The sequence below is a fragment of the Chamaea fasciata genome, unplaced genomic scaffold (assembly GCF_029207755.1).
Source record: "Chamaea fasciata isolate MVZ Bird 193981 ecotype frontalis unplaced genomic scaffold, bChaFas1.0.hap1 SCAF_5, whole genome shotgun sequence".
NCBI lineage: Eukaryota > Metazoa > Chordata > Aves > Passeriformes > Sylviidae > Chamaea > Chamaea fasciata.
The window spans coordinates 62147679-62169778 of record NW_027094090.1 but is presented as its reverse complement, the minus strand read 5'-3'; the positions used below and the strand labels follow the sequence as shown (position 1 = coordinate 62169778).

Below are 22100 nucleotides of genomic sequence, written 5' to 3'. Positions count from 1 at the left end.
ATCAACAAAACATTCTAGGTTTGCTATAGATCTGAGCAGAGACACTGCAGACTACATAATGAGTGTGCCTACAGCATTGAGACCCTCTGGTAAAACAGGATGAGAAAATAATGTCATTCCTGCCAACTAGATATTTCTCTGTCTCCCTTTTGGCAGGCTTTTTTTTACTTTCCACCTATATTTTTTAACTTGTCACTGGAAGCTGAATTCAGGCTAAAGGCAAAAGACAGTAGGCAAGAATCAGACAAAAGGATACAAGTGGAGGGAGGAGAAGGGAGTGCCTCACGTACAGAGCACAGCAGAGGCATCTCGCATCTCCCTTCATCGAGTGTTTTCAGCAGAGTGCATTTTGCCTCATTCCGTGTCTCTGACAACTGCCAAAGGCAGAAATGCTTTCAGCCAAGGTTAGCAATGTTGGAAAGATGGTTGTCAAAACCAACACACAAAAGCACTTCCAAAGCCAGCTTACAACAGTGGATAAAAATAACAAGCATATGACTCAGAGCAATACTCCACTCAAAACACCTTTTCCGTTTCCCTTTGTCTACATACAATTGGTGCAATAGAATAAGATTTAGTTCAGCCCTCTCTTCCAGATCAAGTACTTCTCAACACAGCACATAGAGGACCAGGGGAAGCCAGGCTGAGACAAGGCTTTGGTTTCCCACAGTTCTTTGGAATTGTTCAAAGGAGCCACAGGTCTAAGCTTTCCACTCAGAGAATATGGCAGAGCTGATGTGAGACCAGTTAGGGGCAAATGGAAACCATATGTGATTTTAATGAAACAAGAAGCTGGTGCACATAAGTTACTGCTGCAGGAGCATTTACTGCCTGAAAGGAATGTGCATCTGGCATTGATCATTTCCCAACCCATCAAGTGAGCAGTAACATGGAAAGCAAATTGGAGCATATGATGAGAGATGAACTGCCTAAAGAGTACAGTTAGGGGAGCAGCCTCTGCAAGGAGAAAACATGTCCTTTGCCTGTGATTTAGTGATACAGCTGTAAGTGAGGCTGATCTTCCATTTCCACAGCTCATGATGATAAACTGCATGAACAAGTGCTGAAGTGATTAAAATGGATCAAGTGATATTTTTAAGAACCTACTTCATCAGAATCACAGAAATCTCATTCACATGGGGCACACATTTTCTCTCTTGAGGTCATGGGCACTCCTTAAAGAACAAAGTACTCTTGAAACTAAACCAGGGTAATACAGTCCTTAAATGACATTGCTTTCTGGTGTACATCAAAATGGGTACACAATGATATTCCAGGTTAAAGAGGCAGTGTAGACACACCCTTTTGAATTTTTTTAATTTTTATTTTTAATTTACTATAAATTACCTAGGACATTTTAGTTCTGCTGAGAAAGGGAAGTCCCTAACCTGCAAAGCTGTAGATAAGTTGCTTTACTGGGCCGTGGTCGTTCCTTCTGTAGCCTGCTGTGTTGCAGCTTGATATCAGGTTTCTGAACATACCCACTGGCTCCACTAAGCAGCGAAGAAATGGCTCACATACATCAAAGAGGAGGTGAGGGAAGATGTTCTGATCCAGCACTTAACCAGTGAATGCCCAGGGCTCAAACCTGGTAGATGTTACTTAGCATTTCAAGTACTAATGAGACGTCTGCAAAACCAGACACATGGAACTGGCATGTCGTTGCTCCTTATTGCCAGATTTCGCTTGGGGTATAATCAGAGTTAACAAGCATCATAAATTCATCACTGTATTTTTTAAGGATGTAATAGAAAAATTTTTGAGCCAAATCTGCCAATTTATTAGCCTTTCTTAACCCACTGTGCAATCCACAAACCCACTGGGCACCAGATCCAAACAGTTCAACAGGAGGAAGAAGAGGAAAGACAGTCCTGCTAAAGAGAACAGGCAGTTTCCATCTATGCATTAGAAATAAGGCATCTCTGACAGCCCATGTAAACCTTTCAAAAGGGAGATTATCAAAAGCCACAGGCCTGGACACTCCCTGCTTCATCAACTTACTTCAGAGGACTCTCCTCGCTTCAGCACCTTGCCCATCTGGGACGGGTGCCAGCGTTCTGCAAGGAGGCTGCACTCTGCTGATCACATGGTTTATGCTCAATTTTGCACGTAGGAGCTAGAGAGGAAGAACTGTTTGGGAACATGTATAGATTTCAAGAGTACTGGGTGGGCCTGCAAATTCCTTCCTGCATAACAAAACTTGCACTAAACTGACAGGCTAAGCAGCTGTCCACACCAGAGAGGTATACATATTTAACCAGGTCAGGCCTACATGCACTGCTCTGCTGCTCCAATTCACACTGGGCCTGACAGGACCTAGTATTCGGTCTGCCAGACCCTGGAATTAAACCTGCATTCAAACAATTTCCCCAATGAAAAAAAAGAGTACCTCTGCCCACCATTCTTGAAACATCATCAATTGTTCTGAAGTTGCCAGCATCTGCAGACTCTTCACATACACTGGACTCATCCATGACACAGTTCTGGTTTTACCACAATGCTTAAGGAATTTACTAATTGCTCATGGTAGTAATTACTACCATGTAGCTGCTCTTAGGCACATGAAGAATTTTACCCTGAAGTCTGAGCACCACTTAAAGCCTTAGGTGTGACACTCAGATCCTGATTCACTGTTTGTTAAAGCAAGTAGGAAACCTCCCTGAGTCCTGTGAGACACACACACAGCAGTTCCCAGCAGCCTAAAGGTCAAGGTTAGGGCAATACCAGGCCAATTTGAATAATTTTCCTGCTTATCCAGAACTTTCCAGAAGTCCATGTAGTGCCCTGTCATAACTGCATTCCAAAGCATCATTCTCCATTTTTGACCTTAGAAGGCCTAAAGAACTCACTGTTGATTTGTTGTGGAAATCAGGTAAAGAAAACCCCAACCAACCAAAAAAAAACCAAAACCAACCAAACAAAAAAAAATATCTCAAACACCAAAACCACCAATTCTTTACATGAGCAATACAAATACTGCACACTGTGCATCCTCTGGCTCTGAAGACAGAATTCTCCCTGTGCAATGGCACAGAGCACTGACAGCAGAAAAGGTAGATAGACAATGGCCAGTCACTTGCCTTTTTCAAACAGTTTGCTCAAACTCCCTGACTGTGTTACTGACAGACTAGCCTAAGGTGTTCCATAGAAACTGCATCTCATTCTTCTACTACCCAAACTTTCTTCACACATACTTTTCACCAGAATTTCACGTCCACGAACAACCCAGTAGATCATAATCAAAATGGATTTCCACTAGTAGTGTATCATTACCTGGATGCTTATATACATCCTTGGTGCTACCAATGACATATTAATGAGTTATGACTCTTAACCACACTTGTGTAAGCACAGGGAACACACTGAATGGTTAACAGCGCCTGTCTACTTCCAACTGTTGACTTTTTTTTTGGGTACAACAAGTATTTATACAAATTAAAGACTAATCCATGTTGTTTTATTCTTAGACAGTGCTGATAATAAGTGGGTTTTAAATGGAAATGCTCAAGTCTGACTATATGAATCTGATGGAGAGTCACTCTGTAATGAATGCACCAATCACTTAGCTCATCTGTGCTACTTAAGTCTGACAGCTTCTGAAAGAATTCTTACTGCAAACTTCCATCAGTTTCCAGTTTGAGGGAGGCAAGCTTGTTTTCCCATATCACTTCTTAGGTGTCCTTCTAACTTTTTAGAAAAAATCCTGAAGGTGGCAAGATATGGTTGGATAATCATTACACAGCTGCCCTGGCACAATGATGGCTATTTCTGAATGCTCTAAGGCCCACTAACTGTTTGGGAGGCAGCAGTTCTCTGGATACTGCAGTTCTGAATGTTTACAGAGAAGGGTAATCATTTCCAGGGTATCCACCGAGCCTGACTGTTTCCTGCCTGTCTCGATCTCCTCAGACATTGCTGTAACACGACTATTTTGGCAAAGTAATGAACTACGCTCCCAAGAGCCAGCTTTTCAGGGCAGGAGTTAAGCTTGCACCTGGAACACAGGTGTAAGCTTGTTTAAACATTGACAGAGAGGGAACTAACACAAATACAAGGGGAAATACCTCGTCTCAGTCCACTGGCAACAACACAATCACAAAGCAAACTTGTTTATTAATGCAGCAAACCCAAGGAGAACAGCCCATTGGCAAGGACTGGAACAAGCAAAGGGAATCTAGGTTTGTGTTGTAAAGGGAATTCAGGAAAAGCTAACTATAAGCCTGGAAGGACTGATGAACTGGAATCTCTCCCACCTTGAGAGGTAGCATGTAATCTGATCAAAATCATCACTTGCAGAAGGGGAGGCTGTTATTGTTAAGCCATCAGGGATGTTTTTGGAAAGGCTTTTTCCTGACAGGGATCATGGCACAAATTTACTTAAGACACAAATTTCTAAGGAAAGTATCAACTTCAGCAAAATTATTTTTTTCATTTTTTTTCTCTGAAAAAAATTGACCAATTTTTAACCTGCATCAGCAATTCTCTTCAACTGCACTTGGAGTCTTAATGCTGAGGTGAAATGACACCTTTATTCAAACTGGACGTTTTGAATTAATCCTTCAAAGCATTAGATTCAGATGTACTTCAGCCACTCTCCCCAGAAAATGCCATGCTGAAAACTCCAATATTATAGTTTTCCCTCACATTTCAGATGGAATAAACTTCCACCATTACAAAATTCCCTATGAAGCAGAAATTCTGATCCTCCTCGGCAAGTTTCTAGCCTTCTTTTTCACTGTATAAATCAGGTGACAAAAACAATCTCTAATAACTTTTGCATAATTTCAAAAAGTAAGCCATTATCCCCTACGAACTCAGAGTATCTAAACTAAAATCAGCATTCAACATTAAAGATCAGTCCTTTAATCACTGTGCCAATAAAAGTCTGTCAACACTGCAGACTGTAAATGAACATAGACGTACAAGAGCTATTTTTTAAAAGCAACTTAGGATACCACAAACACTAATTTAACCTGTTCCTCGAGGAAAACATCGGCCTACTGAGTGCTCGTACTTTTGAGCCTGCGGGCAAGTCAGAAAATCAACTCTGTGAAAAACGCTCTCTTTTTCCTTTCTGGCTGTTTTCAACATTTTGAAGCAGTATTGTTTGATTGCAGGCTGCTTCCTGAAGTTGCTTCCTTCAACTGCCTCCTGAACCCAGTTGAAAACTTTCTACTGATTTTAACTGGAGTGGGATCAGGCCCTAAATAAGTAGTGGAGGAATCCCTAGACTCACAAACTGAACAGCTGTCTCTGGCTTTCCAAAGAAAAGTTATTCCTGCAGCTGTTTTCCCCTAAGTGCCATATCACTCCAAATTGTTACAGGAGTGGAGGGAGGGGGAGAAGGTGGAATCTCAATAACCCGTTAAAAAGGCGTATGGGCCATTGCGCAGCAGCTCTTTCAGCTCGACTCGGGCAGGGTCACTGCTGCCAGGCTCAGACAGCCCTAAGGGCACGGGAAAAGTCGTCTTCTTGTTTTCACATCTTATTCACGCAATGGATAACGAGGGGGAGGGAGGAATCAGATTTTGGGTTAATTAGCACCATGAACAGACAGCTGCATTGTCATTAAAAGTTCAAGAAGTCACCGGGGTCATCACCGAACTGCAAGATGTACACATACGCACACGAGGCACACGTCTAAGCCTGGGCTTTGGCAGCTTTGCTCAGGCTCGGATTTTCCCCTACCCCAAGGATACACTGAATCAAGAACACTGAACTGTTGTAGCCCTCAGGAGAAGACAGAAGCATAAAGGTACTCCCTCTGAAAAGCAGTTGTTCATCTCCTTGGCACTGCTTCATTTCACACGTAATATACCAGCTAAGAATAGTTACAGAGCTTTTTCCCCCTGAGAAAAATCAGAGGTGTGGCTTACCAATGTATAGTTTCATGTTCACTTCTAACACTCTGTGGGATAAGCAGAACCCCAGTTAACAAAACCAAGCTGTTGGTGCACACAGTTTCCTTCCACAAGCAAGGAAGCTGAGGAAGTGCAAGTGCACATTAGCAAATTCAGAAATGAGCATGTATGAATAATAATGAAAAGATAAAACCTCTGAAATGTCAAGGGCTGCTATTAATAAGATTTGGAACAGTGTTAGCCTCAGAGAGTCACAAGTTGGCTTAAAAACAAAAACAACAAATTATCCAACTATGCAAAACAGCCACAGATTACATTCTCCTTGCCTCAGATTGCAGTAACATTTTCTGTTAAAGGATTTTAAGGAAAACACAACAAGACAATGAAGGATTCCCCTGCCACCTTCCAAACAGGGCAGAGAAGAAATATAATCTTAAATAGCTGAAACATTTACTGCTTCTGCAGAAAGCAGAATGGCATTGCCTGGTTCTGTCAGCTTTAGCTTTGCTGCATATATATTCTAAAACCAAAACAGATCTGAAACCACCACCATTATAGTGAAAACTCACCGAAACATTGTTTTGTTTTTTCTGGGTAAAAGCATTACAGATCCTGCTTATTCTTCCTATTGAATTGGCAGGCAAACATGTAGCTAGCTCGTGAGTGTATAGTTCCATTCAGTGCCTAGTCTTTGGCAGGGAAAATACTCTGGGAACACAGAAACGAGATTTATTTTAACTCCTGTGGATCCTGGTGTACAATGACTGTCCACATTACTGCTTTTCAGTATGTTTATGACAGTATGGCATGTTGCAGCAACTCTAGCAGAGATGTTCAGGTGAGGAAAAAGAGTAAAATAAAGAGATACAGTCCAGAATTCAGTGGGGAAATTACATACATCAGCATTTTGGTTCTAATTGACCAAGTTAAGATGGGTACTACAAGCGCTGGTGGATTTCATCAGAGAAGGGAACCAAGTGGGTTGGTCTAAGCTACTCCTGTTAATAAACTCCTCTGAATTCTTTCCCTCCCATTCAGAACCTGGGTATTTTTTTGAACCAAAACTACCTTTCTCATATTTTTCAACAGTGCAACCTAGTGATGCTTCCTCAAAGCACCACCACAGTATTTCAATAACAACTCTGGTCAACCTTTCCTTGTTGGTCCACATATATATTGAGGAGTATGTCCTGGAGGAACCCTGCCATATGTTGACCTTATGACAGTTTGACAAACAAACACTGAACCTGCACAAAAATGCAAATCTCTGGGTGTGCCAAGACAACTACCACCCTAGAATCCTGTTCTGTCCTCTCCCTGTCAAAACAGCAGTCAGGATGCGAGTAGGCAATGTAAAATTCAGAAGCGGAGAGCTTTGGACAGCACAAAGGACGAAGTTTACGTCAATAGCCCAAGCTGCCATGCTGCATAAAGGACAAACAGGAAAGCAGTTTCTGAGACAGGAGGGAAAGGAAGACCCAGTGCTTTCCTATACCCAGCTCTTCCAACAGCCATTAGTACCAGAGGAAACCAGCGTGAGATCTTGCACTGACAGGAAGGAACCTATTGGCTTGAAAACTTTCCGGTACTAGTGAAAGCTTTGTTTCCCATACAGCCAAATACACCAGACAGTTGCAGTCTGATTCTCTCAATCTACACCATTTCTTCAGTCAATTTAAACACGGCATTGGAATTAAGGCCAGCAAGGACCTGCTTCCCACCCTGTTGGTCTCCCAGTCAAATAGAAAAAGAAGAAATCAACACACTGGCAAACTCAAGAGATAGCAACAATTCAGAATGCATGTGGGAGGCAGATTTGACACTCATCCTGATAAAGAAAAAAAGACTCCAGAGTTGAAGTATGCCTCTAAAGAGTTTTGAAAGGAACTCTAAACTCCATGGATTGAATCAATCTCTAATAACAAGGAATTAAGATGACAGCCTGAGAAGGGAGCTTTGGGAAAGTCAGAGCTTCTGAGAAGTATATTTATTCAATATCAGGACTACAGCCTCATTGGATGACGCAAATTACTATCACAGGTTGTGCTGCAGTGTGTTTGTTCCAAAGTAAAGGTGTTAAAGGCGAAATACTGATAAGAATCACTGGCTATTTGCCACCTGATCTAGTTGAGCTTCTCTCTGAATGCCTTAAAACCTTCCTGTGATAACTTGGAGTCTCCTCAAGTACCCCTAGAAGTTCTAGCTGATGTTATAAAATCTTCTATTCCGCTGCTTCTCTGTAAAACTGCAAACTGTTACACAGTGGGGTAAAGCAGGACAGCTGCTTAATTCTATTGAAAATATACTGTCTGTAGAGAAGATGGAAAGAGACTTATTGAAGTCTCTTTTTTTATCTTGATCCTCTAAGGAAATAACCAACTAAATCCTTAATCCCCAACCCCTTGGGGAACAAAAAAAAATATAAAAAAGGAACAGGTGCTGCTCTTCATATTTAAAAAAGTAAAACAAAGGGCTTAAGAACTCATCCTGCCCCCACCCCAGCACAATCCTTTGCAGTACTGAAGTTCTTGCACAGGAACTGCAGCTCTTGTCTTCCGACGCTTCTCTGGGTTTGTGATTTTTGCCCTGCAGGATGCTAAGGGCGGGCTGGGTATTTTGTGGCTTTTGAAGTACTGTACATGATGGCTATTTAAGTGCCCCAGGGATCACTTTGCTCTTTTATTTCCTCTTGGACTGATCCACCTCACCAAAGCATTTAAGATATTCAGTATTGCAAGTGCTATATTTTTGCATGCAGTGTGGTCTCTCAAATAGTTCCATCTTTTCCCCACCCTACATTCTCCCAAATACCAGAATTCTTTTAGGTTTCAGTTCTGTGCCTCATGTAGCACTTCATTTATTGGAGGAAATAATTTCCTTAGAAACAGACTCATGTATCCTAATCCAGAGATGAGCATGATAAACAAGGAAGATGTTTCACTCTTCAATAAATTTAAACCAGGGGACTCAGCAACCTCACACTTCACAAGATAAAAGCAGAGGACCCAACAGTCACTCACTTCACAAGAGCTGGTCCTTCATACTTTCACCTCAGATCCATTGTATCTGCAATGTGCATTTCTTTGGACCTATGAAAGGCAGGGAGGATATTTATAGCAGTGTCAGAGGAGGCAGGAAGTAGGGAACTGGGGTGGGTGCTTGGAAAGTGTATAAAGGGCTTGGAGCATGGGGGTCAGCCTGGAACTCCATTCCCCAAAAGAACACAGAGCTGAAAGTGAAGGGTTTGGGAAATAGCTGGTTTTCCACAGATATCCCCTGGCTCACTTCTCCTGTACCTGTTGCCTTTCCAACACCAGCCATTTCCTGTCTTTCAAAGTTAGGCGGAAGTTTTCCATTCTGTGGCTTTCCTGTCTTGGTACAAGCAAGAACATTTTTTTCTCTTATATTTTAACTGTTTGGAGACCAACAACAAAACCTGCTCACTGGAGGGAGAGCTTCCTATTTACAGTTGATCCATGAAATTTGAGAGGGCTGATTAAACATCAGAGGAGCAAGATCTTTGCTTGTTCGTGTATTCACTAAGCATGAGAGATTGAACTTGTTGTCTGAACAAATGCTCCAGCGCTCCTCTATAGAAATTAACAGACTAACATAATGCCAGCAGGCCTCCCTGCTGACTTCACTGCAGTAACACCCAGTACTGAGGGAAACATGGAGAAAAGGAAACAGATGTTGAAGTCTCCATACTGTAATTACAATGCAGCATGAGGGAGTTAAAATGCAAGTCCTTCATTCTAGGCCAGCAGGAGCTTGGGTCATTTTGAATATAGCCCTGTGAAACAGAAATACTCCTATTTCCTATGGGCTGTTGTGTGACTTTTTTTTTTCGTAATGAATCAGTAGGGAGCAAGAAATAATGTGTTACCTTCATGCTGTTGCACCTGGTGTAGCCATTGCTACCTGCTCAAGCTTTGTGCAAATTTGGTGCAATTTATAGCTGCTTTGCTGAAGTACCAGTGATTATGCTGGTCAGCAGAAAGCTGGGTTTTTTCATGTCAAAACTGAGGTATTAAGAAAGGAAAAATCTATAAGGTCTCTTTTCCCTCCTTGGGGCCTTTAACATCCATTTTTTAACATCCCAAATAAACTGGTTCTAAACTCTTACGAACCAGCAGGATTGCAGAGTTCTGACACTTTAGAAACAGATGGGTCATTAAGGAAGATTGTAGATTTTTTTTTTAATTAGTGTGTACTTTTGCCCAGGGTCAGTGACAATGTGTTGAACAATGATGGCTCTGCCATTTACACACTCTCCTTTTATCTCCTGGCTGTAGTGGGGCAGTTTACATCATGTATCTCAAAAGTACCTTTAGACAGCATGCTATATGTGGCTTCAATTCATTTGCTTCTCCTGCTCCTCAATGTGGATCATTTTCCAGATAAGCAGTATTTTCCTTATAACTCATATGGCAAAAATAAAAGACCAAGCCCTGCACACACACCCATACAACCTGCATTTCTTGAACAGCTATTTGAAGGAACTTTGCATTCATCTGAATGGAAGAAGGCAACAGCTTGGCTGGAGTTCAGATAGAGTAAAGGGCATGCACTCCGTCCATGGCAAGTCCACACAGCCAGGTCTTTTAAAAGCCTAAACCTTGATTGCAAGTCAGAAATTTCCATGCTACAGGCTGTTAGGGATCAATCAACAGAACATCAGATTGGTTTATGGGGGTTCTCGTACTTAAGTGCTCCCTAAAGCCCAAGTGCACACACACTCTCCTGGAGGGATAAGATCCACCTTAGGCAAGCCCCACATAGCTCCAGGCAGGGTGGGCTGCCATGTGTCACAGCTAGTGACTCCTCCTGCCTTGACCAGCCTGGACTAGCTCTTCATTGGGGCTTCTACATTGCACCTCTACCTTCTCCAGTAATCCTTCTCTCCTCCTTATACCCTGAGATAGTCTCTGGAGGGCACTTGCCACTCCTGCAGCTCCTAAATACTTTCTCCTGTTACAGCTTTCCCACAGAGCCTATTTCTGTGGGCATTCTCTTCCCCAGCCTGTAATAAAGACAGAAGTTTTCAAAGCTGAGTCCACTGACACAGACCTCTAGCTCCCCACTAGCACAGCCCAAGACTTATCCCTAAGTTGACAATGGCCTCCTTACCGCCCAAGCATTGCTCTCTGCTGGTTCTCGGCATATTTCTGTCCAAGGAGGGACACCCCAAACCACCTCCTTTCTTCCTAAAGTAAAATGAGATTCTACATTGCAGGCAAACCATAGCTGATTTTTATGAGGCTTGATGTAATTTTTTGTATATGCACCTCTCTGCTATTAAACTAGAGTTTTACTGTCTGTATTCTAAGGGCTCAAATTTCCCTTTAGAAAGGTCTTACATAAACACTAGCAGGAATTTGGACTATTCATAGTCAACATTAATTTTAGGACCATGCCACTCGAGACTTCTGTCTTGTTTCCAGAAGAGTCCCACTATCTTTTCTAGCTGGCAGAAATTTTGAGTAAATAAAGTAATCAGGGTTATGTGAAATTACTTGCATTTTTATGTTATTAGACACTGTCAGTTAATGCACTATGTCTTCACTCTGGTCACTCAAGAGAACTACTTTACATGACAGTAGAATGTTAACTTTGTTTTTGACAATAGCTTTTAAGCTCCCTAGTGTTTGTAACATTCCTCTTAGAAACTTGAAATGATCACGTCAAATCCAATCCTGATACAAGGTGGTGAAATACTGGTGAGACAAGTGGCAATGCACCTGCCTTACAGAGAGCATGAGGCTTACGAGGCAGGTTCAGTATTTCCTCCCCATATTCATTACTAGGACAGATTTTAGACCTTGTATTGGAGGGTGCAAATCCATTTAACCTACCTTGATCTCATTTACCTCAGGTCCAGCACCAGTCTAAAACTTTCAAATAGCAGAAATTTGAAATTCACACTGGTTAACCTTCCTTTCTGAAGCTCTTCCAAAGCAGACCCAGTTTAGCCCTATCCCACTGTGAGCCAACAGCACTGAGAGTCGTGTCTCTGGTGGGCAGAGCAGTGATAAAGCCTCAGCAGTGTGCACCCCTCCCATAAGCCCTGAGCAGTTCTACACAGAGGGTTACCAAGTAGGTTGACCTTCAGCACAGCAATTTGCAAAGAGCATTCAGTGCCACAAAGCTGTGGAAAAGTTGAAACAGTTTCAAATGTAGTCAGCTGTTCTAATCAGCCTTGTCTCAGAGCAGCCTATGTAAGGGATAGTTTAGCTTAAAGAGTAGGAAGAGTCCAATAAAGTTCTGCCAGTAAAATTTCAAGTGTCACATGTGGACATTCTTCAGAGCTTTAGATGAGCTACAGTAGGCCTTTAATGAACTCTGCATTTACTTAATTAATTGGTGCTTGAAGGCACAATTTTCCTCTCATCTTCTACACTACTATTATTTTACCAGTATAATTTGCTTGCAATTTATATTATCATGTGAAAGACAGAATCATACCCTGAAAGTCTATGGCAATAAGCAGCACATTAGAGCAAAAGCCTCTTCATCTTGAAATGAAAAAAAAAAATCATAATTATAGGGAAACACAGGCACTGCTGACATTATGAGGGCTGAAAATAACTTCCTTAGCTTAGTCTGGTTCAGAGCTGGCAAACACAGCATGCCTGGTCGTGCCTGTTGACTTAAACCTGAGCTATCCTCTCAGGTTTACCAGCTGTTACAAACTTCCAAGAGAGCATCTGGTGGAAGTTTCATTTAATTCCAAGACCTCCTGCCCAGACGCCCAGACCAAATAGGTTCCTTCCTTCAGTGACACACACTTAGTTGGACTACCCAAGAGCACTGCATGGTATTGGAGCTGTGAGAAAAAAGAAGTTGACCTTAGACAACATTGTTACATCATAAAACTAAGTTCCCACCTTAGAAGTTCCAACATATGGCAAGGTGACTCAAGAGTGCTCCTACTAAAAAGGCTTGGCCCCACCCACCCTGGCTGGGATTGCACTTGCATACAGAGATCCGTTTCATCAGATGCCACTCAGTTGCCATATCCAAGAAAGTCTGGAAGTGCAGGACTAACTGTATTAGTGTCTGGGAAAAAGTGAGGTCCACTGATGGAGCTGAGAATTAATTTGTCACCCCATGTCACTTCTCCTGTGGTCAAACAATCAAAGTTTCTCATCCTGAAAAACAGATATGAATAAGGCAGGTCCTTCCCAAAGGCAGATGAAAAACACTAGCGCTGTGTATGGCTGTATATAACTATGTTTCCACCAGCCCACTTCTTTCCAGAAACATCAGAGGAGCAATTGGCAGGTGGAGAGTTCTAAAGAACATGCAGGAAATCAGTGAAAATAAGAAGGAAAAAAAATGTCTGCATAAAGCAGAAGCACCAAAGCTTAAGGATGAAACATCTGGCTCTCTGCTGGCTCAGAGGCCTTGCTGGAGATACTTCCTGCAGGAAATCTGGAGTAAGCATATGCAATTAAAAAAAGAAATAACATTCTGCACTACATCTTCCAAACAGTAATTTCCACCACTTTTATTTTTAATATATACATTTGGAGAAGTGACTAACTCTGGATCCCACTACTCTTATAAGGACAAAAATTGCAAATAACCACACACACACAAAAACAAACAAACAAAAAACCCAGCACCACCAACAAAGAAGTAACTTCTATTTCCACTTGTACTAAATAGGACAATTCAGCTGTGAGTGGCCATCTTTCTGTCAGGAGACATAACCAGTCACAACGAACACCCTCTTTCAACGAAGTTTTAACATGGACATTGGAATTCCATAGAAATTAAATAAATCTTATCCATTTCTTCACACGTAAAATGAAATTAGAAGTACTTTTTTAAAATTCTTTTTTGAAGCTTTACATGATGCTTCTCAGATTTCCTGCTTCTAAAATGCCTGCCTACAAGGGAAGTCCAGTCTAAAAATAAAATCACATTATTACTTCCTCAACAAAAGTCTGATTCCAAAGTGGATACACTTTTGCAGCCATTACCACAACATGTAACCAAAAAAATTAGTTTTAAATTCATCTCAAGTCTTAAGATTGGTATAATTAATTGGAGTTGGGTTATTGTAACTTTTAAATCAGTCTGGCTGACCTTACCTGTCTGCCTTAGAGGCCAAGACAGGATATTTGACATCACTACAAAAAATTAGGAAAGCATGTTCAAAATCTCGCATATGATCAAGTGTTCTGTACATCTCTTTTAGCTCATCAATGAGAAGGTGGAATGAACAACTCAGGGAAACCAGCGAAAGGCCAGGTTTTCAGTTGTGCTTAGACTCCAGGCAAAACAAATTCACCAGTTTTCTCCTTCTCTGCTGTTTCCTTCTTGCTCATCTCTCACACTCTCAGTTCAAAGGGTGGGAGCCACCGCAGGTATTGTGAGCTCAGTGCTATGGGAACAGGAGGATGGAATAAAGAATGGCTTCCACAGCACCAGGGGACCCTTAAGAACTTAACTTCACCTCCCCAGAGCTTGCCACCTCCATCTCACCAAGAGTGAGGTTACCTAGAAAAGAAGAGGAGGACTGCCCACTGGCAGCCTTGGTGATAGAGATATTCCTTCCCCCAACACAAACCATACAAAGGAATTGAGCTCCTTTGAATTTAGGTAGGGGACATCTAATAGTGCCATAGCTCTTCTCTACAGTATATGCACAAGACAGAAGTAAGAACTGTGGAGTAAATAATGTACTTTATCACTTGCAGACTGATTTGTCAAAATGCAGTCTGCAATTTCACACATTTTCTCCCTTTTTAATTTTTTTTTTTGAAAGGCAATGTGGGGCAGAGGGGGCCACACAGGAGGTGTTTTCCAAACCTGTGAATTCAAAAATCAGCAGCCAAGCTCAAAAATTCCTGCTGTTCATGCAAAAAAAGGACAAACAAGTTCCTTTCATGTCAGCTATGTCCAGCTGGAAATGTCACAGCTTTGTCACAAAAGAACAAAGCATGCCTGCTGTCTGTTCTTTCAAAAGGTCCCTTAATTCAAACAAAAGAAAAATATTCACATCTGGAAGGGGTCGTAGGCAGAGGGCGGGAGTGGAGGAAGCAAAGTTCAGATGGCAAATCATAGCAGTCACTGGTTGTCCAATTATGGTACTGCCTCTTCTGGCACTTACTGATCCCATTAAAGAAAGAAAACCAAGAGTTAAAACAGCAATTTTATTATTGATTTACCCCATAGGGCCAGATAAGACACACGTCTTCAATTTTGCACCATTCATCATAATGGAACAGTCAGGCTGAGTGAAAAGATCCCTTGTGACCAGTCTAGCAGTAGTACCTCTTTTTTTTTACTCCCCTCCCTCCTTTTTTAAATTAAAAATGTATATACATTGTTTATGAAGTTCAAGACTCCTTCAAAGACCACACTTCACTTTCAAAGGATGTACATATTGAAATCCGACCCTTTCCAATGGGTTTATTTCACCATCTGTTTCTGTAAAGATTAAAACCTCCTAGTGACTGCAGGGTTGGGAGGCTGTATCAGAACTGAGCCACTGGAAAAGGAAAAATTAAATGTCTGATGAGAACAGATTAAAGGAGAAGAGAATAAACTCGAGAGTAGGACTTCACTGGTTAAGCAGGAAACATCAACAGCAGAAATTTTCATTACAGTCCTCAACTAAAAGTTTTCCTCTTCAAAATACTACTGAGGGTAGCACTTGTGCTTCTGAGGATGAAAAGCCTCTCCTAGGCTGCCACCTAGCTAGTTAATTTCTTACATTGTTTTAGGAGCTATTTTAAAAGCCTCTTTTACTCCAGCCCCTACTGCACTGACTCCTCCCTTTAGAACTGGTATTTTGTCAGAAGTTTCAAGAGCGATAAAAACTTGCTGCCAAGTCCCTTTCTTCCCCACAATGTGTTTTATAGCCCAGCGTGTAGTTTAGTCTGTCTAAACACTGCACTAGTACACTGCCATCAGTTTCCATGGAGATGATTAACTCCTCCAAAGCCAGAAAGCTTTAGTGCACTTTTTGTCCTTTCCACATATGAAAAAGCTGACAGCATTTACTAAAATCAACCTACAGAAATACCATATTTTCCAGACAGTTCGAGAAAATGTAAGGATTTGCTTTGTTCGAGCCCAGAGACCTGCAGTTTTAACCAAACTTGCATTCAAGTAATTTACTGGAATGGGTGGCTCTTTCCCCTCAAGCTGCTATTCCTCTGCATTGCTGAATGTCTGAAGGCATGACAGCCCCAGAGACGTCAACTTTTTGAACTTCTTTGTCTCAGAGCAAAGCCAAGGTTTGAGACATAATGAAGAGCTCAGAAAAGAGAAAGGAAGATGAAGGGAAGACCTTGAACTTAACCAGAAATCAGAGTAGAAAACAGAAAAACTTTGTGCCCTGAAGTTTAGGAGCACTGTCATATGAAACTTCATAGTTTAGTCCTAGTCATTTATGCGTCTAGTAAAAAATGGATTTAGTACCATTTTTTTGAACCAAAACTACCCCTCATCTATTATAGCATGACCTAACCAGAGCAAGAAAGTAGTCCTTCTCCCAAAATGCAGCTAATGAAGGCCACATGCTGCCATCAGCTTTTGCTGTGGTAAAACTGTTTCCCAGTCTCACTTTCACAGAAAGGACAATCCCCTCGGCAGTTGCCACTTAGGTGGCACACTTGTTGATCCGAACTATGAAAATGGCAACAGAAGTTTGAGTAATTTCGTTTCCTGAAAGAATTTCCCAGGATAAAATTATTTTATAAATATTTTCCAGGCTATCATCACTGAAGCAAACTGTAACCTTTCCACAACTTTTAACATGGAATGGGTTTTTTGGTATTCAGGAGCAGATACACTACATTAACTAAACGTGAATAACCAGGCACAACTGCAGTTTCTGTAGAAGAACTAAAGGCAAGAGATAGATCTTCTGCCACTAACCTTGGCTAACTTGAAAAGGCTACTGGCAGCATTCACAGCAATGGGTGTTCTGCTGCAGTGAGAATTTACTTTCTATTTGACTTCCACAGCAGTTGCTAGGAGGATTTCTTTACAGACTCTGTTCCGAGTCAGTACCATGTGGGTACCAGCAGTGCAAAGTCCCTGGCCCCTTTTATGCTGTGCTATTAAGACAACCTGCAGAGAAGGCAGGAGACTTCTCGAACTTGTGCTGTCCTCTCACCACTGTTAAAGTGACAGCCTGTATTTACCACTACACGGACATGTGTCCAGAAGTAGCTCAAGGGACACCACTAATAGATTTCATATACTTTGCTACCAAGCAACAACCATATTTTGTTACCCACCCTTGGCTATAAGCAAGCCAAAACTTGGGAATAGAGTCTCTGTTACCTCCTCCTCAGAGATTTTTGGTGCTGTCCTTGTCCTCTACCTAAAGTTAGTGTAACAAAGAACCCTAGGGATGCTGAAACCCTTGGTAGAAAACATCCGTTAGGATCCAGTGAAAGCGTTTCAACTTTCCCAAAAGCGTGCAGGTTTACATACCTCCCACAGCTGCAAAGACCACAGCTCAGCATGCGGAGAGCCGGGAGACACTCGGTACCTGCTTCTGCAGCCCTTCCCCAGGTTACAAGCACAGCACCACAAGCCTGTGTGAGCCGCACCTCCAACCACCGGCCACCACGGGCGGTTTCTTGGCTTGGGAAAACCCATCCTAACCCTGCCTCCTACATCTCGTCACCAAGTTGAAGAGGCAATTTTGGCAGCCTACACCTCCAATCGTGTTTCTGTCCTGCTGTAGGAAACATGCCGCTCTAACAGTTACTGATTTCTTTAAAGTACTTCTGGGAGAGGCTGCTGCCGCGGGACAGGGCTTGGGAGGGCTGGCCGGGGGTCCGCAACCCCACGCCTCTCCTCTTAGCAATCCAGGCGTCTGCGGCAGCGAGGGAGTCAAACCCGCTCCTGGAAAGTCAGGGCACCGCTCTCCGGTGTGACCTCCGCCCTCACTGTGTGACCCGCGGGACGGCGGCTGCCCGCACCCCTCGGGGTCCCGGAGCTTTCTGGTCCCCCCGAACCCTCCCGGCCCGGGCGGCTGCGGGCGGCGGCGCTTACCGATGTCGGAGTTGCAGAAAGCGTCCTGCGGATGGATGGGGACGCAAGTGCAAGCCTCCACCACCAAGTCCCGCAGGCTCCAACTGCACAGGAACACGACGACGAAGCTCAGCCACGCCGTCATTTTGCCCCCGAGGTGCCTCCTCACTTCTGCGGAGCGGGAGGCTGCCGCTGACTGTGTTCGCCTGACTTTATTCTTGCTCCCTAACAGCCCGTGCGCCGCGGCTGCCTGCCCTGCCCCTGTCTCTGTCTCGCTCGGCGGGTCGGTGCGGCGGCGGTGGGGAGCTGAGGGGAGCTGAGGGGAGCTGAGGGGAGCTGAGGGGAGCTGAGGGGAGCTGAGGGGAGCTGAGGGGAGCTGAGGGGAGCTGAGGGGAGCTGAGGGGAGCTGAGGGGAGCTGAGGGGAGCTGAGGGGAGCTGAGGTGCGGCGCGCTGCGGACGGAGCGGGACCGGCGCGCGGAGTTATACCCGGCCCGCGCCGCTCGCGCTCCGGAGGCGCCGCCGCGCGCGGCCAATGGCAGCGCCGCATTACCTCATCGGCGCGAGCGCGGGGCGGGGCCGCGCCCGCCGCGCCTTATAGGGAATAGAGCGGGCGCGCGGCGGGCGGGGGCGCGCCCCCGGTGTTGGCCCCGAGCTCGGCTCTGGTCGCGGCCCCGGCTCTGGTCGCGGCCCCGGCTCTGGTCGCGGCCCGCTCCGATCCGCTCCCGGTACCGCGGGCCGGGGGAAGCCTCGCCCGGTACCAGCTGTGCCTCCCTCGTACCGGCGAGTGTCCGCCCGAGCCCGTCACAGCCTCCCCCGGGCCGCCCCGCGCCGCTCCTCAGGGCACCTGGAAAACGTACGCGGGAGTTGCGGTTGGCTTGGAAAGCTCGCGCTGTTCGCCTTCAATCTGTCTGGGCTGTCTGCAAACTGACTTTAAACTGGAGGCATGGCACACTATTCGGGCTGTTCCAAAGAGCTTTCAGACAGCCATCAGATAACGCACTAGTGCAGCGTACTGCTGCTTTCCCTCTTCCAACAGGCAGTAGAAAGGATGGGGGAAAGAAGGACAACACCTATCTGAACTGTAAACCAGTATTTCGCCCTGAATGTTTTTAATCCTGCGCGGATGTTCTTTCTCCACCACCCAGCAATTCCCCTTCTTTGGCCTTTCAGTCAGAAAGGGGTCATACACTGCTAAAACCGAGCTGGAAAAAGCAGTGTTGCATCTACCCGGGCACCCCCAACATTTAATCTCAAAGTATATTTTAGCAGAGCAGCTTTAGTGGAATTTAGAGAATTGTCCTGTTTGTTTTGTTTTCCTTTATCCCCTTTCAGAGCCATAAATTTCTATCAGCTGTAGAAATGTAAATGTTATAGAAGAGCTGGGACTGTAAGGAAGGAGATTTCCAGCTGCATGATACAGACAGCCTTATTATCCTCCAAAGGGGACTGAGAGGTGATTAATCACAGTATCAAACCAGTGTATATAATGTCAGAGTACTTTCCACAGGGTTTACAAGACTTAAGAGCGTCTAGTTATAAATTATGCTGGTATTAAAGGCCAGGGACCAGCTGTCCTAAATTTCTATATAGTCAGCTAAGTCTTTAGATTTACAATTCTGCTCCATCTGGGTGAAGCACAGCCTGCCTACACCTTTTCTTTAATCATACTGTCCATATAAAATTAAAATCTGTCTTATGGAAGCACAGGCTTTTATTTGGAGCATTGGTAGGCAAAAGGTTCAAGATAGGTGCTGTCAGTAGGATCAAGGTTGCAATGCCAGCAGTGAAAAACACAAGTTCCTATCCTTGCTGTGACACAGACAACCTGTGTGGCAGCTTTGTCTCACTGTGCTTCAAATCCCTGTGTCATGGCATAACAGTGATGGGAGCTGCTCAGGAATGTGCATTAGTGAACACACTGAAAAAAGTACTAATGGGTCGTGTAAGTGTGTATGAGATGGGATATTAAATAGGTTGTTGCATTTAGACACATGAGAGTCGGAATCTTTGGGCCCAATTTGCAATACAAGAAACCCTATGCAAAAAATGCTTTAGGTACTTGGACTGTCTGTCCAAGGTACTACAAGTGAAGCTGAATCCATCAGATTGGGTGGACTGTCATTTCAGTCTCACTGGGTGTAAACACGGAACAACTCCACCAACCTCAGCAGAGTAACACGGAAGAAAAATGAGGTGTGTCTGACACTCTCATTTTTACTTTGTTGTTGTAAAAAGTTTGATATCCACTAACATCATGATACACCTGGCCTATCAACATCTCAGATCGATGTCTGAGAAAAGTGGAATTCTGTCAGAACCTGATACTAGTAAATAAGGGAGAGCTTGGCCCACACACAACTAGATTATAATCACAGCTCCTGCACCACCTCCCTTCGCTCTTTGGCCAAGTAACTCCCCTGAGTATGTTTCTTCATTCCTATAATAACACCTTTCCTATGTGTTCCGAGGATTAACAAGCTAAATGCTTTGTAATAAGCTTTTAAGCTGTTGGGTGCTGTGTAAATGCTGAGTGTCTATGATACACAGATGCAGGACACATTCAGAGGAGACTGAAAAATAAACCCTTTAGTCACCTTCTCGATCTCTGAAACGGGAGAGGGAAGGGGCCTAGAAATTACTGAAGTTCCACAGGGCCCTCCAAGGTATGGAAGTAGCTTGTTTATGGTGAGGCTGACCAAGCTAGTTAAAATGACACCAAGTTTGTGCTGATTGCAGGAACTAGCTCACTTTTCAGATATAGCCCAGAGAAGCAATCAGATGAAAAGCAGTGACGTGGCTTGATCCAAGGACTGGGCACATCTCTTTGGAAGGGATGGGGTGCAGGCTGTCAGTATGGCAAGGCTTACCACTGTCTTCTATACCACTGTTTGGGAGACGATTCAGAAGGTTTTTTTAGTGCTTATATTATCATTGCCTGGAGTAGTAGTACCTGTGTTTGGTCAGGGCTTAGATGATTCACCTGCTTTTTTTACTCTTAGATATTCTTTTTCAAAGACAGTAATTTCTCTACAGTAGTAGGGATGCAGTTTTTTCAACAAGGACTGGATACTGTACAATAAGAACAATATTTATTTGCCTCTTGAAGACTACACTTCACACAGAGAAACCAGAGTGTGTTATTTTTGTAAAGTACAGATAAACCATACTCAGGAAAGTTCGGTCTGGCCAGTGGCCTGCTCAAGACCTTTGTTAAATAGTTTAATCTGCCTTTATACTCATTTTATCATCTGTAAATAGAGGTATTTTATGTTATCCTCTGATAATATCCATTAGATTTCCAATATTAGCCTCTCCCCTTTACGACTTACCAGCAAAGTGAACTCTGAAAAAGCCAGGCAAGGATTCTGAGTGTTATTTATATGAGAAAATATTGATAATGGTGTCAGACTAACAGAGAAAGTCAGTGAAGGAACTGAAAGGAGAATTCTCTCTGAATTCCTTTTCTATGCCCCATCTGCATGGGAAAAACTGCAAAGGGAAAAAAATCTCACAAAAACTATCATTCCGCTTCTTTGCTCAAGTAAAATTTTAAGCCTTATATGGCCGTAAAGAAGTAGTATTGAAAGAAGGAGAAAATAGAGACCTTGATCTTCATATGAGAAAATTCAAGTTCGCATTTGGTTAATGTCACCAAATAAAGAAATCCATGTTATTCCAGTCTTCCATCAAGAACACATTGCTGAACACAATTAAGGATCTCTGCCTTACCGAGCAGCCACGCAACTTCATCCTGTCGGATCCCGCAAGCCAAGCATGACTGGGCTGGGTCAATAGTTGATGTGAAAATTCCCAGGGAAAGCCATGTCCCGCAGGTGTTGTTGACTGAGCACCGTGTCCTTCTCTCCTTCATCCTGCAGGAATGTGCGCGGCAGTGCTAGGGGGCAGTGCACTGCAAGAGATGGTTCCGACCTCCTCAATACCTAACCAACCGATTCTTTGGAAAAGGAAACATATTAAGCTGGGTGTCTTATTTAAATTTCAGGAAGGAGAATCACCTTCTGCTTTCATAGATACTCATATTCGTTTATATCAGGTGCATGTTAGCATAATCATTTTTCTTCCACAAGGCCATCCTGGAACCAGAGGCAGAGACTGAGATATGCAGTAAATGCATGTTCACTTGCCTTCTGATCACATTTCATTGTGAGGGATGCCGACTGCTTCACTACAGAAGGGCTTCATCAAACTACAGCAACTGCTGGGGGGGGGGG

The 22100-nt window shown here is 43.5% G+C and overlaps 2 protein-coding genes across 3 annotated transcripts in view; one reads left to right on the top strand and one right to left on the bottom strand.

The window, feature by feature from the left end:
- The window catches only part of TIMP3 (TIMP metallopeptidase inhibitor 3), a 37346-nt gene extending 19094 nt beyond the window's left edge, over nt 1-18252 (bottom strand). Inside the window, exon 1 of the mRNA XM_066183996.1 lies at nt 17889-18252. Coding sequence (XP_066040093.1) covers nt 17889-18012 — 124 coding nt within the window. The 5' untranslated portion in view covers nt 18013-18252. The remainder of the gene's footprint in view (nt 1-17888) is intronic.
- Nucleotides 1-22100, top strand: part of SYN3 (synapsin III) — a 184693-nt gene that overhangs the window by 79728 nt on the left and 82865 nt on the right. The window lies entirely within an intron of this gene.